General features: G+C 42.8%; 1 protein-coding gene across 1 annotated transcript in view; it reads right to left on the reverse strand.

The window, feature by feature from the left end:
* The window catches only part of GPD1L (glycerol-3-phosphate dehydrogenase 1 like), a 55022-nt gene that overhangs the window by 23249 nt on the left and 14495 nt on the right, over positions 1 to 17278 (reverse strand). The window contains exons 3-5 of the mRNA XM_075316646.1: positions 16449 to 16589; positions 13996 to 14134; positions 6968 to 7080 (exon numbers count right to left, since the gene is read on the reverse strand). Of these exons, the coding sequence (XP_075172761.1) occupies positions 6968 to 7080; positions 13996 to 14134; positions 16449 to 16589 (393 nt within the window). The remainder of the gene's footprint in view (positions 1 to 6967; positions 7081 to 13995; positions 14135 to 16448; positions 16590 to 17278) is intronic.

Here is a 17278-nt window from a genome sequence, read left to right on the forward strand (position 1 = left end):
CCTTTACTTTAGCCCTCAAGGTGGATCGCACAAGGGTCACTAAGCTTCCGGAATCCAACAATCCTGTAACCGGACATCCATTCACCTGTATTTGGCACAAGTGGGGCTCAGTCTCTGGGGGAACCAGGTCAGCGGTACACACCACCTGAGCATACATTGAACCCCGCCGGGTAACCCCACAATCCATGGGCTCCGTGGTCAGGGGACACTGGGCTTCCATATGTCCCACCCGCTGGCACCGCCAACATCTAATAGGGAAGGAAACCCCCTTGACAAGTTGTCGTTTAGGGTACATGGCCTTCCGGACCTCAGGAACGGCGGGCGCGGCCTCAGCCAGGATGGTAGCGGACTCCTGTACCGGTGTCGGCGGTGGGTCCTTGGCCCTAGGCTTGGAGGGGCCGGACCGACGGGCGGTACGCAAAGTCTCAGTGTCCCGTATCAAGTCCTGCGTAGCCACATGCCGCTCTACCAGGGACACTAATTGGTCCAGGGTACTCGGGTCACCCTGTCCTACCCACCGTTGAACGGTGACGGGTAAAGTGCGCACAAAACGATCCACTACTACCCTTTCCACCATTTGCGCCGGGCTCAGAGTGTCAGGCTGCAACCACTTTTTTACAAGATGTAATAAGTCATAGGCCTGGGAGCGTACGGGTTTGGCTTCCTCATAGAACCACCGATTTACCCGCTGAGCCCGTACATAGGTATTCACCCCCAACCGAGCCAGTATTTCGGCTTTCAGGGTCACATAGTCAATGGCGTCCTCGGTACCGAGGTCCAGGTACGCTTTTTGGGGTTCCCCCGTCAGATAGGGCGACAATACCTCAGCCCACTGGGGGGTCGGCAGCTTTTCCCGCTCGGCCACCCGCTCAAACACTGCCAGGAACGCTTCCACATCATCCCCCGGGGTCATCTTTTGCAACGCTTGTCTCACCGCTTTCCGGACGCTGCCGTCGTCACCCGGTCCCGGGGTTGTTGCTGCCGGTCCGGCACGGATTGACTTGGCCAGGAGAACCATCTGTTCTTGGTGCCTTTTTTCCTGCAATTTCAAGGATTGCTGGTGCTGTTGCTGCTGTTGCTCCAACGTCCGGAGCAGGTGGGTATTCACCTGTTGTTGCTGTGCATTAGCCTCTTGTTGTTGTGCATTAGCCTGCTGCTGCTGTGCATTAGCCTGCGCCAAATGCCTTAGTATGTCCTCCATGGCGTCGCTGGGTTTGGGCCGTAGTATAGCTGCTTGAATCCAGGACATGTGCTACCGGATCACCAGAAAAGGAAGTACACCTCACCGGGCTGGCATGCCCGCCGATTCTCCACCATATGTGAGGTAGCGCGGTCGGCTGCGCAGCAGAAGACACGGGATCCAGGCATTAAGTTTCACAGCACACGGTGTTTAATGTCCAAACAAAAATCCACAGCAATATATATGTCTCTCCAGCAGAGACTCAGGGAGTTGTGATCACTCCCTCACACCCGGCACACCTGCCCCTCGTTCCTGTTTCCATTTAACCCTTCCTTCAGCCTGTAGGGAAACAGCATTAACCCTAGAGTGGATTTACTTTCTATCATGGAGTGAGCACAACCGGGGCGAGACATACCGGCCGTCATAGATAACCCCGGTCACAGTCTCACAATATATATATATATATATATTACACACACACATACATATGTACACGCATACACATTACACACGCACCACTTTAATAAAAACCCTGTGTATTAGTTATTATGAATTAAAATTAAGTAATAATAAATGACATTCAAATAAAAAAACAAACAGCTATTCCTACCTCATCTCTGAGCTCCTAGACTTGCGCTGCATTTAAATGAAGCAAAAGTAATTCTGCTGTTCAGCAGAGCTACAAGTCAGCGTAGTATAAATGCCCTTTTAAGTAATGAGTGTCCATAGCAAGGAAAGGACACCACATTGGAAAATCACAACCAGATAAATAGACCATCAGGGCACATTAGGTAATGGGCAATTTAATGTTTTTAAAGGTAATAGGAGTGTTAGATGTTTATGGATTTAAATGGAAAAGTAAGCCTTAGAAATAACATCACGTTTGCTACATGTCGTACAATAGAGGACTGAAAAATGTGAGCCGAGCTCAGCGGGCGCGGGAATAATAGGGCACCATTATTGTGTAGGAGCTGAGTAAGGGATGTGTAATGCTAGAATCAGATAACAAGTGCAGACGAATGCTGTACTGGTGTAATAAGCAACACAGCGGCTGGGGCATTATACTTTACAATACATTTATTTTCTACTTCTGAAAACTTTCATTGTGGTATTAGGAGATTGCCATTTATTCACAACTATAAGACACATTCATTTTGCTTGCACTTTTTTTTATTCAATATTCTTAAGTCTTAGGATTGGCTCACATCAGCATATAAATAACCGCTCTGATACTCATCCCGAAAAGTGGGAAGATTGTTCTGCCTGTCTCTCCGTATGTCATGCGAGTGCTGTGTGAGTGTGCAATATTTTTCTCGCCTAACATCCATATGGCATGCGAATATCATGCGTATGCAATGAATTAACATCTTTTACTTTCTAGAATACTATTTAAATTCTTGTTGTCAGAAATAATAAAGCAATCAAATATACTCAAAGAGCTGTAAAGATGTAGATAAAGAGATACGGTAGATAGCATAGATAGATATCCTGCAGATAAATAATGTGCCAAACCCCTTACATATTATAAAGTGGCACTCTAAAGTGCCTTTACATGTGGCACTAAAGGCTGTTTAGCCTAGTTTACACTCAAATGATTTAAAAAAATAAATAAATAAAAAAAAATTACATCACACATTTTTATTATATATATATATATATATATATATATATATATATATATATATATATATATATATATATATATATATATATATAATTATATATTTTTGCTGCAAAAAAAAGGTGTGGGTTTTGTTCATAAAGGTCATACAATCCTTCCTCTGCAAAATGTATCAGAAATACAACATGCTGTGCGCACACTGCGGTTTTTTTTTCCCCCCACAGGTTTTGCTGCAGAGGTTCTGCAGCAAAAAGAAGCAGCATGTCACTTCTTTTCCGCAGGTACCTGCGGTTTTGCCATAGATAATGGTTAAAAACCGCAGGGACAAAATCCTGGCAAATCCTAACCAAAAACACAACAAACCGTGGTAAAAACCACACGCAGATTTTGGGTACGTTTTTTTTTGCCGCATCTGCGGAATTCTGCCAGAGGGTGCGTATTTTGCTTAAGAAACTCATCTAACCAGTGTGCACAGACCCGAAGGCTGTTTTGAGTGTTGCAGAGTTTTGCACCAATTACCTAAAATTCCATTACTTGAACTTGCGTTTTTTTACATGCATTTTTTCTGGAGCTGAATTTGTCTATTTGTTATGTCATTTTTTAAATAAACCTACTTTGTATTGGAAACTTCTTTTAACGTACTTTTGATAAAACTTTATAAAACTTGATAAAAACTTTAAATGAAGTATGGTCATGTTCAGATGGTTTTTTTTTTTTTTTTACCAGTATAATCTTCCTCATTTTATTCAAGTCTATGGGGAAAATCTGCAAATAAAATTCATTCTCTCTGCAAGAGAAATTGAGATGTTGCAGACTTCAACATAGAACTGCAAGTCAGTTTCCATAACAGAGGGGGAAGTTAAAAAAAAAAAAAAAAGCGGGGTGGCCATGAAATTTATCTAAATCTCATCCACTTTACTGTAGCTGTAAGATGCTGTGGCTTTTCTGCTCAAAAATATGCAGCAGAAAGATTCAAATACTAATTGTGTGAACTTTGCCTAAAAGTTATAACCTATAAGAAAGAGCTCTGTGAAGGAATCTTAGTTAAAGGGGTGGTTCACTACTCAGCACAGTGGCCACATCGATGTAAACTTCATAAAGGCGGCTTTTTTCAAATACCTTGTTTAGTCAATTCTGCCTCCGAGCGGTGCTTTGTGGTCCGCTCATCCCCATCACGTGACCCCCCAGGCTCCATGACCTCCAAGATCCGGTGATGTTACGTCAACTCTTTATTGACCAGACATCACCGAGGCTGGCCCCTGTCTTTCTGAGTGACTGGGCTGTAAGCGGAGTTTCACCGTTCAACACAGCCCAGCGTCACAGCGCAGCATCTCGCACATTCTCCTTCACTGCAGAGCGCCGCAAGCAGGAGCGATACAGGGCTGTGACAAGCGGTGAAACTCCGCCCACAGCCCAGTCACTCAGGGAGACTGGGGCCCACCTCAGTGATGTTGGGTCAACTGGAAGTTTACACGACATCACTGGACATCAGAGGTCACAGAACCCGGGGGGGGTCATGTGATGGGGATGAGCGGACTACAATAGCCCTGCTCAGAGGCACAATTGACTAAACAAGGTATTTGAAAAAAGCCGCCTTTATGAGGTTTACATCGATGTGTGGCCACTATGCTGAGTGGTGAACCACCTCTTTAATGACTTCTGTAGTCAGCCACAGAAAGGGTAAGGTCCCAATTCATCATTGCCTTTGCTCCAGTTTCTTGTCTAGTTTTGTATTTTTTGTGTTTTTTTTTCTTTTTTTTGCACCTAACTAATTCTATTTGCACCTTTTTTGAAGTCTAGTTTACACGTTCCAGTCTGTTTTTTCTTCTTTAGCTTTGTGGACAGAGAGTTTAGGGATTCCAGAGGTTTCTGACTTTTTATAAAAATTTGCAAAATTTGGCAAAAATGCACTAGTGTAATTTGTTTAGTGTGCCAGTATTTTGACACCTTACTTGCACCAATTTACACAAGGCGCAACTTGTGGGGCCAAAAAGTCGCAAAAACAGTGACACATGGGAGGAAAAAAAAAAAGACCAATATATGACTTTTCACAAAATTCATGAATTATGTGCACCATTTTGATTAATTTGATGCCAAAAAAAGCAACTAATACCACAAGACAAAATAGGAAGAAGACAAAAAAAAAATATATATATATGGAAGTGATGAATCGGGAGTAAATTATGCAAACAAAAAAACCCAAACCCTCTAAACAAAGCTTTCCATACTCCTTAATGGTCCAATTCTTTTGCTCTCCAGGAAGTAAAATGCTAGCAATGGGTTACGGGTGCTTCTCACATAGTGAGATCGCTGCTGAGTCACGGTTTTTGTGACGCACCAGTGACCTCATTAGCGATCTCTTTGTGTGTGACACTGGGCAGCGATCTGGCCCCTGTTGTGAAATCGCTGCTCGTTACACACAGAGCTGGTTCATTTTTTGGACGTTGCTCTCCCGCTGTGAAGCACACATCACTGTGTTTGAAAGCGAGAGAGCAACGATCTGAATGTGCAGGAGCAGGGAGCCGGCGTCTGGCAGCCTGCGGTAAGATGTAACCAAGGTAAATATCGGGTAACCAAGCGAAGCCCTTTGCTTGGTTACACGTTATTTATCTTGGTTACTAGCGTCCGCCGCTCTCAGGCTGCCAGTGCCGGTTTCCTGCTCCCTGCATAAGTAGCCAGAGTACTCATCGGGTTTGCTTATTAACCCGATGTGTACTCTGGCTAGGAGTGCAGGAAGCCAGCGCTAAATGGTGTGCACTGGTAACCAAGGTAAATATCGGGTAACCAAGCACTTGGTTACCCGATATTTACCTTAGCTACCAAGCGCAGCACCGCTTCCACGTGACGCTGCTGGCTGGGGGCTGGTCACTGGGGAGATCTGCCTGATTGACAGCTCACCAGCGACCATGTAGCGACGCACCAGCGATCCAGGTCAGATCGCTGGTGGGATCGCTGGAGCGTCGCTAAAGTGTGACGGTACCCTTACTCCTCTTTCTGCTGTGAGCACATGAATGCTCTGGCAAGCTAAGAATCTGTACACAAAGCAATGTAATCACAAGGCTTCTCATCTTTGTGATCTAAACTATTTAAAGATGAAAACTGTAATCATTAATAGAATTAAAAAATATATAAAATGATATATATATATATATATATATATATATATATATATATATATATATATATATATATATATATATATATACATACATATATATATATATATATATATATATATATATATATATATATATATATATATATATATATATATATATATATATACATACATATACACACACACACACACACACACACACACATACCAAATTCTTGAACTGATGTCAAAAAAGAAAAAAAAAAAGAAAAAAAAAGATAAAAGTGAAACTTTCTCAACACTTTCACTGGCAAGAAACTGATGAGGATGAGTCATGTCTCGCTGCAGGCACTCAACATAAGCAGACAGGGTCTGGCCACAACCGAGCAAATTCTAGATATAAAACAGGCAAATGTGAATCCTATATTATCAGACGTGATTCCCGGCATGTAATAGAAATCTTCCAATGCCCAGGATTACCTTTTCTAAGGAATAGTTAAAGGGGTATTCCAGTCTTCAAAATTTTATTCCAATATGCAGGTGGTGTAATTATTATTATTATTATTAATATTACCAAATGCTTACAATTAGAAATGTAATATAGTTCTTCTGATTAGCTAGGTCACTTACCTCATGTGTAGGGCAGTACAGATGCTTAGGTATCCATTGTTCCCACCACTAGCTAGTAATGAACACTATATGAGTGACTGTAACCATGGATACCTAAGCTGTAATGCCCTGCACATGAGGTAAGTGACATAGCTAAACAGAAGAACTATACTACATTTCTATTTAGAGTTATTTCCTAATATTATCATCACTACACCTACTAAATATTGGGATAGGATCATGGAGATGAGAAAACCCCTTTAAATGGCATTAACTGCCTTAGAAAAGGAAAAGGTAATCCTGGGCAATGGAAGATTTCCATCTACATGTCAGGGCTCCTGAAAAACACTAGGATTGTCCTACTACCATACTGGACCCAAGACACTTACAAGACCACACTTTTCTACTGAGTCAATGAATATAGACAAGGATGTCACTTCTTTATCTCTGTAGACATTACCTTTAAGGCACCACACAGTTCCACAGTATCTGCATCGTCCACTACAGTAATACGGAAATTTGGGGTCTGTAACAGTTCTTTGAATAAAAGGCCATGCTCAATGACTTTACTTCCTGAACAGAAGAGAGAAAACGTTTATTAAAAAGTTATTCTTTTACATAATCCATATCTACTCCGTTCTGTATTGTGTTAATCTATCATAACAATTCTCTACAGCGTCAGTCTGTACATGGGCTGATTAAGAGGCGCTGCTGCCATTTCTTAGCTAATTTACTAACATTTCATGAGGCATCTATATAGCGAATATACAATGTGTTATGGAGGAAGATTTGGCTAAGGCTATGTGCGCACAGTGCGTTTTTCGCGGTGTTTTTGCGCATTTTTGGCCTCAAAACTGCATGACTTTGTTTCCCCAGCAAAGTCTATGAGTTTTCATTTTCGCTGTCCGCACACAATTTAAAAAAACACAGTGTGTGAACTTAGCCTTAAGCTGGGTTTACACACTGCAACATCTCAAACGACATCGCTGTAACGTCACCGGTTTTGTGACGCAATAGCGATGTCGTTTGCGATGTTGTAGTGTGTGAAACCTATCAGCGACCTGGCCCCTGCTGTGACGTTGTAATCGCTACAAATCGTTCAGGACCATTCCTGGGTCCTTTGTTTCCCGCTGTGCAGCATGCATCGCTACAAAGTTTCAGTGTGTGAAAGACTTTGCAGCGACTTTGTTAGCAACTTCCCTTTCAAAAAGCTGCTTATCAACGTCCCCAACAACCAGCTAGGTCGCTCTGCAGGTCCGGATCGCTGTTGAGGTGTTGGCCAGGTTTGCCTGCTTGACAGCTCACCAGCGACTCAACAGAGACTTAGGGAGGTCGCTGTTACGTCACAAAACCGGTGACGTTACAGCGATGTCCTTTGCGATGTTGCAGTGTGTAAACCCAGCTTTAGTGTCCACTCAGTTTCTGTTCCAAAAACTGCTTGTGCGGAAAAAGCCTTTAAGTGGCTATTGGAGCGGTTCGAATTCAAAAGACTCCTTAAATAAAAGATAAGTGTGTGTTTAATTATGGAGATCTGAAAAGATAACAAGGAGATTTCCAATTAAAGGGAATTGGTCACCAGGGTTTTGTCACCTAATCTGAGAGCAGCATAATGTAGGGGCAGAAATCCTGATTCCAGCAACGTGTCACTTACTGGGCTGCTTACTGTAGTTTTGCTAAAATCATTATCTAATCAGCAGTAGATCATTAGAGGACTACTTTGTGTCCTGCCAGGTAGTCCAGCATATTCATGAGAAAAGATTGATTTTATAAAAATGACAGCAAACAGCCCAGTAAGTGACACATCACTGGAATCAGGGTCTCTGTCTCTACATTATGCGGTTCTTAGATGGAGGGAGCAAAAACCTGGTGACAGATTTCCTTTAAGTCTTCAGCGCAGAAAGCGCAGATGTCAAAAGCTGAATATGTAGATCACTTGATTCCTACTAGAAAGGTTATTCAGAAATTCAATGCCTCTTCAAACAAGGCATTCGGTATTCTGTACCCTTAGGTGTACAAAAGCTGCATAGCGCAAGTCTCAATATTGTATCTATTCTCCCACTATCGTTTATACAAGTATTAATTAGCTTCTTTTGGGTACTTTTCTCTGACCCATAAACCGAGCTTATCTTACAATCCGCAGAACATTCACTTAACACATATCCGAGAGGAAGGACACAATTATGATGCCGAGCGAACATGCAGCAGAGAGAGATAAGAGCCCAAGCTTTTAGATACATCAACTACCCAGAGCAGGTCTTAATGACCATCATAATATACATATTAATAAACCTAAGTAGATTTTATGGGTGTCACATTATTACCTGATCTCCAAAGCATGAAATTGGATAGCTAGGACATTATGTCTCGGATTTGTCGCCTTTCGAAACATTAGAAAGAGATATAATGAAATTATGCATCCCCAAAAGAAGACCCCGTGTCTGATGATGTGGAGTATATTATGTCGATTAGATATAAATAGCTTTTTATTCTGTCTGCTGGGTGATATAGTTTAATGTCTTACACAGTTTGGACATGTCTATTATTTTTCTTTTGTGAGAAGTACAGAAATACAGTTCTCAGAATAAAGCACTGCTATGGAGTCTTGAAGAGAAGCATGGCCAGTACTAGGTCAGAGCTTTATATAGCAGGCAATGGGTTATCTTTGCTATGAGATATCGTTATCTGTTAGAGGACCATCTTCCTGCGGCACAGAATCGGCCATGAGTAAGAAGCCTCCAAAAACAGAACATTAAAAAGTAGATGTCATGATTCTGATCAGCGGTGCTCTGCTCTCTTGCAGGGCTGATGGTGATGCTCATACTTTTCCCTGGTTCCCGGTCTAGTCCTCTGTGGTGGAGAAGGGGGTCTGTTCACTGGACCCTCGTTCCGGGTGATTGCTCTGCTTTATCTTGGAGCAGTTTCTCCGGAACACCACCAGTGAGTTCCTGTTTAGCAGTGCACGTCTCTGGTTCCCGTAAGTGACTGACCTGATCTTGTCCCATTATCTTGTTTCGCATATCCCATCCAGTTTACTCCCCTTCTCTGACTTGTCTCCCTGTCCGCGGCTTGTCCCCTAACTCTGGCTCTGCTCACCCCATTGTACTTATGTGACACCTCAGCTAAGGCTAAGTTCACATTTCCGTTGTTTTGTATCAGTCACATGCGCTGCTTGACGCATGTGACTGATGCGCTGTACAACGGATGACAAAGAACAGAATTCTTTGTCGGATTCCGTTGTGTGCGGGGGGGGCGGAGTTTGGGGGGGGGGGCCGAGCGGGGCCATGGCACTGAGGACGTCAGTGCCGCAGGGACTGCAGGACAGGTGTGTGTGTGTGTGTGTGTGTGTGTGTGTGTGTGTGTGTGTGTGTGTGTGTGTGTGTGTGTGTGTGTGTGTGTGTGTGTGTGTGTGTGTGTGTGTGTGTGTGTGTGTGTGTGTGTATATACACACATGCTGAATGCGGGAGGGGGCGGAGCCGAGCGGGGGGGCGGGGCCAGGCGCTGAGGATGTCAGTGGCAGTGCTGCGGTCTGCATGGGTGGGGACAGGTGAGTGTATGTGTGAGTGTGTGTACATGCGGAGTGCACGAGGGGGCGGAGCCGAACGGGGGGCGGGGCCAGACGAGGGTGTCAATGGCAGTGCTTGTCTGCATGGCTGGGGACAGGTGTGTGTGTGTGTGTGTGTACATACATGTGCGGAGTGCGGGAGGGGGCGGGGAAGTGTCGGCCTCCCTGCACACGTAACCAGACTAAATATCGGGTAACAGCAAAGCACCCGATGTTTACCTTGGTTACCTGATATTTACCTTGGTTACGGGCCTACACCGCTTAGCGCTGGCTCCTTGCACCGTAACCAGGGTAAATATTAGGTAACCAACCAAAGCTGGTGACGTGTGCAGGGAGCCAGAGAGCACGCGCAGCGAAATCCGACGGATCGCGCTGCTCAAAAAACGTTACATGCTGCGTTCCTCCCGCCCGGCGGTCAGTCGTTCCACGACTGATCAGTCGGGCGGAGGGTGCAACGCAGCATCATCAGTCACAATCCGCTGCTCATACAAGTCTATGGGAGCAACGGAATCCGCTAAGCAGCGGATTGTGACTGATACATTTTAGCGGAAATGTGAACTTAGCCTTACAGACTGTTGCTTGTCCCCTGGCTCTGGATCTGCTCGCTCCCTTGTACTATGCGCCCTCCCGGTAAGCAGACCATCAGCTCACACACTGACTTAGGCTTCTCTATTCCCCTCTGTCATTTACACTATCTCCTGGCTTCTGACCCCTGGTTTATTTGACCACCTCTCTCTAGGTGTATCTAGCAACATCTAGTGTACTAACCCAGTAGATCCATTCCATTGGTGTACCTGGCAACACCTAGTGGTTTGGTGTCTCACTACACCCGGGTTCTCGGCATCACAGTAGAGTTTATCAAAAAGTATCACAAGACCCTAACAAGGCCATATCAGTAGTCCGTAGCTATCAGACCAGAGCACTGCGAACCTCCTCCCATCTGTTAGCACTACCTTTAACACTAGAACTACTGAGGTAGCCATTTTGACTACTTTGCAATATGTATTTCTATATAGGTGTCACGAGTCCAGTAGTTCTAGTTTTAATTAGCAAGAGAAGGTATGCCAACATACGTGCCCCGCGCCTACTAATCAGAAAAGACAAAAGGGGAGGATGGCAGGTAGCAGGAGGATTGAAGGCTGTGGGCCCACCAGCCGTAGGAGACTGATGTGGTCTCTGGGCCAAGGTCCTGCAATTGTTTTTGCTCAACTGTATTAAAAATGGGTTGTGTAATGTTGTAAATGAAAAACAGCAATACTGATCCCCCACCTCTACCATTCCGACTCTTCCATTTCCCAAATAGTCTCTGCTCCCCCTTGGCTAACCTGAGGCCAAACAGAGGCTCCAGCGGTCAATTGTGCCCAACCACAAGCAGGAAATACAGGGACCAGCGGGACTTGGCAGTTTAGGAATAGAAGCGGGACTGTCAAATTAAATTTACTACTTTTATTTTACAAAATATTATCAGATGTAGAAATCTAAACCTAGAAATAAATGATAACAGTAAACAATATAGTTGTACGCTGTATCTGGATCTGGGAGACTGACAGTTTGATAGCAATCCTGCAGAGAACTATAGGGCTGAGGCTTAGAGGAGGATAAAGCCAAGATACACAGAAGATATATTTCAATATTTATCATTTGTAATACGAGACAAAATAGGAACAAATGGAAGAAAGGAGATTAAGAGGAAGGGTTGGGATTGTTTTATGCATTTTCTGCGTTCAGCTTTACTTTGTCAGATGCAGCATAGTGAAAATGCTCAGCACTTTCGTCCTGATCAATCAGCCAGTTTCCGACTGCCTTCTGTTGTAAAACTGCTTGAAAGGTCACAATTTTCAGATGACCATTAGTTGTCCAGCTCTGTCATCTTTTTGAAAAGCATAGGGAATATAATTGCTTAGTCAAGAAAGGATGTGACTCTATAATTTACGCCACAAGAGCGGTGGAAATTACCCCAGAAATGTAGTCTACAACTGACGTACACTTTTTGCGGTAATGTACGGCAGCTGAAAGATGCGAAAGACTTAAGAAGTACAGCTCACTCTATGGGATTCAAATGTAACAAAGGGTAAATCATGAATAGACACAACTATATGTCAGATGGGACAGAAAAGCTAACTGCTAAGAGTTGTTTTTTCTGAGGTGTTCAAACAATAACAGTTTTTGAAGAGTAAACCACTTTAGGAAATGCTTTTGGGGTATAAGCAGGCAAAAAAAAAAAAAAATTGAACCCCAGGCGAACCTGCCGAGCTTTTCAAGCAGATGATGGTTCAGGAAACTGTTGCATTTTTTGTGGGTTTTTTTTGTTTTTTTTTTACAGTCATTTCTTGAAAGTTTTTACGACAATGCTTGTATATACAGCATTGTCTCTATTGGCTTACATAGGAGTACTGACATGACAAATACAGCTCATCAGCTGACCCCTGGCTGTCTTGACAACTCATCGATGTCCCGCATTAAAGGTCGTTGTCAGAGTTGGACAGCCGCATTTATTAGGTTAACAGTTGCAGGCTGAGGTCCGCTCCACCCACGGCTGTTAGAGAGGCACAAGTCGGCTGATTAAATCAGCCGACATATGCAGGGAATGAAGCAGACTGTATACAAGCCCGCATCAAAAGGCAGTGTATGACGTACATAGCACGTCATGGAGCATTAAAGGGGTTAACCCTAGAAGTCCCAGACAGGGGTCATTTAACATTTCTACCATTGGAACCCTATGGAGCTCGAAATTCCTGGGACTTCTAGTGTTAAAGCACTAATTCAGTTTTTTATTTTCCAGCGCTGGAGTGGCACTTTAAATGTAAGTCCCTGCTCTAGGTATTATACTCACCTGCCACTGCCTTCATTCTTTTTTAACACTGCTCCAGCCCCATGGCACCATATTGTGCCTCAGCTTCAGATTAGCCAGAAGTCAGAAGTTACGTCACTAGCACTCAATGTTAAGGGGGCTTTACACGCTACGATATCGTTAATGTTTTATCGTCGGGGTCACATTGTTAGTGACGCACATCCGGCGTCATTAACAATATCGCAGCGTGTAATACTTACCAGCGACCTTAGGCGACCTCAAAAATGGTGAAAATCGTTCACCATGGAGAGATCGTCCCAAACTCAAAAATCGGTAAGTGTTGTTTAGCGTTGTGGTTCATCGCTCATGCGGCAGCACACATCGCTATGTGTGACACCGCATGAGCAAGGACCGTCTCCTTACCTGCCGCCGGCCTCTATGCAGAAGGAAGAGGTGGGCGGGATGTTTACATCACGCTCAGCTCCGCCCCTCCGCTTTCATTGGCCGGCCACTTAGTGACGTTGCGGTGACGTCGCTGTGATGCCGAACGTCCCTCCCCCTTGAAGGATGGATTGTTCAGCAGTCACAGCGACGCCGCCGACCAGTTAAGTATGTGTGACGCTGCGTAGCGATAATGTTCGCTACGGCAGCGATCACAAACAATCGCATGCGCGACGGGGGCGGGTACTTACACGCTTGCTATCGCTAGAAATTGCTAGCGATATCGCTACCGTGTAAAGCCCCATTAACTCTATGAGAGCCAGAGCGATGCTATCATAGACTTGTACTGATTTGTGACCTTCAGCACGCTTCATAAAATCACTGGAGCTGCCGACAGGTTACAAATCACTGAAGACTTCATAAAACAGGGGGCTGCGGGTTTACATCTGAAGCACCATTCCAGCAGTGAAATATAAAGAAAATATATGGAGTGGTGCTTTAAAAGGACATCAAAACTGTTTGCCCAGCCAATGAGAAATGGAAGTAGGAATTAATCCCAAATGCAATGAAGACATCATAAATCTCCTGAATCATGCAACCTCCATTGTGTTATACCACCATTTGATAAATGAATTAGTTATAGACAGAATCAAATCTACCTTCTACAAATCAGACCAGTTTCCATGTATATTACCTATTGTGGTCTCACAAAACTTCTCTGCTGCCACTTCATTTGCAATGTTGGCTCCCATCAGCACACTGATATCAATGTCCATTTTCTCACGAATTATGTCAGATATCAACTTCAGACCCTCAGGGCCTTCATCTATACCCTGGAAAAAAGTAGAGCAGTTGTGAAATCATGTGACGCTGGAGGATCTATTGCTTTTGGCAGTTTCTGTATTCTAGACGCCTGTATTTCCTACTATAAAAGGAAAAGCTGTAAGAAAAATAAGAGGAACAGGTAAAACTGGCCAGTCTTGCAATCAGATGCATAATTTTGAGAACTATGTCCAAGCTCTCAATACAACTCTATGAGAGCCAGAACAAGACCAGTTAAATTGGAAGTTCACATAAAAAAAAATATCTGAAACAGAAAGAATATTGCAAGAAAAATACTGTACTCATTGTATATGGCAGCATGATTATGTATATACAGTAACAGAGCCAGGTTATAGTTCAAGCCAAAACAGGATAATACAGTCATATGAAAAAGTTTGGGCACCCCTATTAATGTTACCCTCTCTGCCTTTCTGATATTTTTCTTGGCCTGCCTGTACCTGTGTTCTTCCATTTCCTTACTATGTTCTTCACAGTGGAAACTGACAGTTTAAATCTCTGAGACAACTTTTTGTATCCTTCCCCTGAACAACTATGTTGAATAATCTTTGTTTTCAGATCATTTGAGAGTTGTTTTGCGGGGCCCATGATGCCACTCTTCATAGGAGATTCAAATAGGAGAACAACTTGCAAGTGGCCACCTAAATACCTTTTCTCATGATTGGATACACCTGCCTATGAAGTTCAAAGCTCAATGAGGTTACAAAACCAATTTAGTGCTTTAGTAAGTCAGTAAAAAGTAGTTAGGAGTGTTCAAATCAAGAAATTGATAAGGGTGCCCATACGTTTGCACCGGTCAAATTTTGTTTAAATGCGGATTGCACATTTTCTGTTAGTACAATAAACCTCATTTCAATCCAGAAATATTACTCAGTCCATCAGTTATTAGATATATGAAACTGAAATAGCTGTTGCAAAAACCCAAATTGTTATAAAGAAAAAAGGTTAACATTAATAGGGGTGCCCAAACTTTTTCATATGACTGTAGTTAATGTACATATCTACTGAGTTTCAATGCAGATACTAAATGCTGAATTATAAAGTGCAAGTACATGTACCAATTAAACTCAGTGGAAATGTTAAACATTCAAAGCAGACTTCCCAGAGAAATAAATTATATACTTCCATGGTCAAAGAATTAACCTCCAATACAGTTACCAAACTTGGTCCACTGTAACCATAAATATAGTAAATTACAAATATCAAAAGTTTGACCAGCACTTCCAAGAAGAAGACGAAAAGTGTTAACAGGTGCAAGCCGAGACAACTAGTCTAAAAAAATGCAACTGCACTCAGAAATGCTAGAATACATACATACATATTATACATATTAAATTTGAATTGCATTACTGCTATAGAAACTGTTAAAAAATGAAGTATTTAGCACACAAATTGGCCAATTCACGATAGGTACACCTTGCCTCTGGCTGTTGGGCTTTCATGAATTAGCCAATATCATTTATTTCTTTGGCAAGTCTGCTTTGAATGTTTATCATTTCCACAGAGCTGATTTTTGTGTGAACCTCCAATTGAATAAATGTCTGAAATTTTCCGAGCCTCCCTTATTAAAGGATTGAAATTATTTCCTAAAGCTAGTTATATACTATTGGTTGCCCTTCATATAGGATAAAAAGAATGAGCTGTCATAGACTTACATTGAAGAGTGACCACCAGGTCACTCCATGAAAAACTGGGGCGATGTCGTAGGTTACAAACTGCCGGAGACCGACCAGAACGGCGGTGATAAAAAGAGGACGAGGGAGAGTATAGTATAAGACTAAGTGCGGGGAACTTAATTAGAAGTAGCACTACAGAAGTATAATAAAAAAAAAAAAAAAATTTAGATGCGTCATTGCCCCTGCCGTCATAGACTTTAATTCCAGTGAAGGTAGACAGACAGGGGCAGGAATAGATAGCAAGACCTGACCCATATATTCCCACTCCTGTTGCACCTGTCAATCAAATATCAGTGCATTGTTGGAACTTTACATGCACATATTTCTGAAATAAAAACATCCAAATCTCTGAACAAAAGCTATGCTTACATTCAGCATCCTAGTGCCAGTATAACACCGGCTTTACTTTATATATGAAACTCCTGCTGGTTGATTAACTTAAGCTGTGTCAATTATCGTGAATTAGTTGGTTGCACTTGGTTATGCTACGATGGAGCTAGCCGCCAAAAGTCGCAACGTTTTTGCGTTACTTTAAGTTATGCTAAACGTTTGGACCGTTTCATAGCGCTACGCTAGAACTCTGGCAAATAAAGACTTATTCTTTCTTTAGCAGCCTAAGGAAATGTGATACCTTGATGAGCGTTATACCAAGAGCTGTGGAGTTGACTTTTCCAGAGATTTCCTGGCAGATTTTGTGTATGAACTGGTGAGGAATGACAAACACGAGGAGGTCGGCACCTTTCACGGCATCAATCAGGCTTGGAATGGCAACCTATAGAATGTGAGCATAAAACAATCACACAACAGTTACACACATGGCTGGAGAATATCTCCTAAGCTACATGCTATGGGTGGATGTCAAGAAGATATTTCATATTTTCACATGATTTATGTGCAAAAATATCAACATCACAATATATTCCCAGCTAAGTAGGTGAGAGCCTGCCAAATCCCATCTACACTTTGCTAAACATTTCTGTAAACCAAAAGAAATTTGGGTTTTGCTGGGATTCTTTGTACTCTGCACAAACAGGGACGTGCCCCCCGCCCTGCCTCGCCTTCAGCCCTTCATTTCAATTACATAGCTAACCATGGGCAGGTTTCTGAACTGGTTGGACCTCAGACCTTCTCTACCCCATCTACACTAAGGTCGTTTGACACAAGGTAAGGTTTTAAGACTATAGTTAGGGACCGTCCAGACTGGGGTGCACCTTGTCGTGGAGGAATGGCTTTTACAGAGGTTTTTGTTTTTTTTTTTTTTTTTTTTTTTTTTTTTTTTTTTTAAAAAAACAATCAAAAACTGTTACTAAGTACCCTATGTTTAGATATATATTATTACTATTCACAAGGTACATGTTCATTTTGTTACTATCTTAAGTCTTGTCTTTGATAAATCGCATAAGAAAGCGTCAAATGCTGCGCACTGCTGCAGTAAGGAGCATTCCAGGAATCTTTTTTGGG

This window comes from Anomaloglossus baeobatrachus, chromosome 6 (genome assembly GCF_048569485.1).
Source record: "Anomaloglossus baeobatrachus isolate aAnoBae1 chromosome 6, aAnoBae1.hap1, whole genome shotgun sequence".
Lineage (NCBI taxonomy): Eukaryota > Metazoa > Chordata > Amphibia > Anura > Aromobatidae > Anomaloglossus > Anomaloglossus baeobatrachus.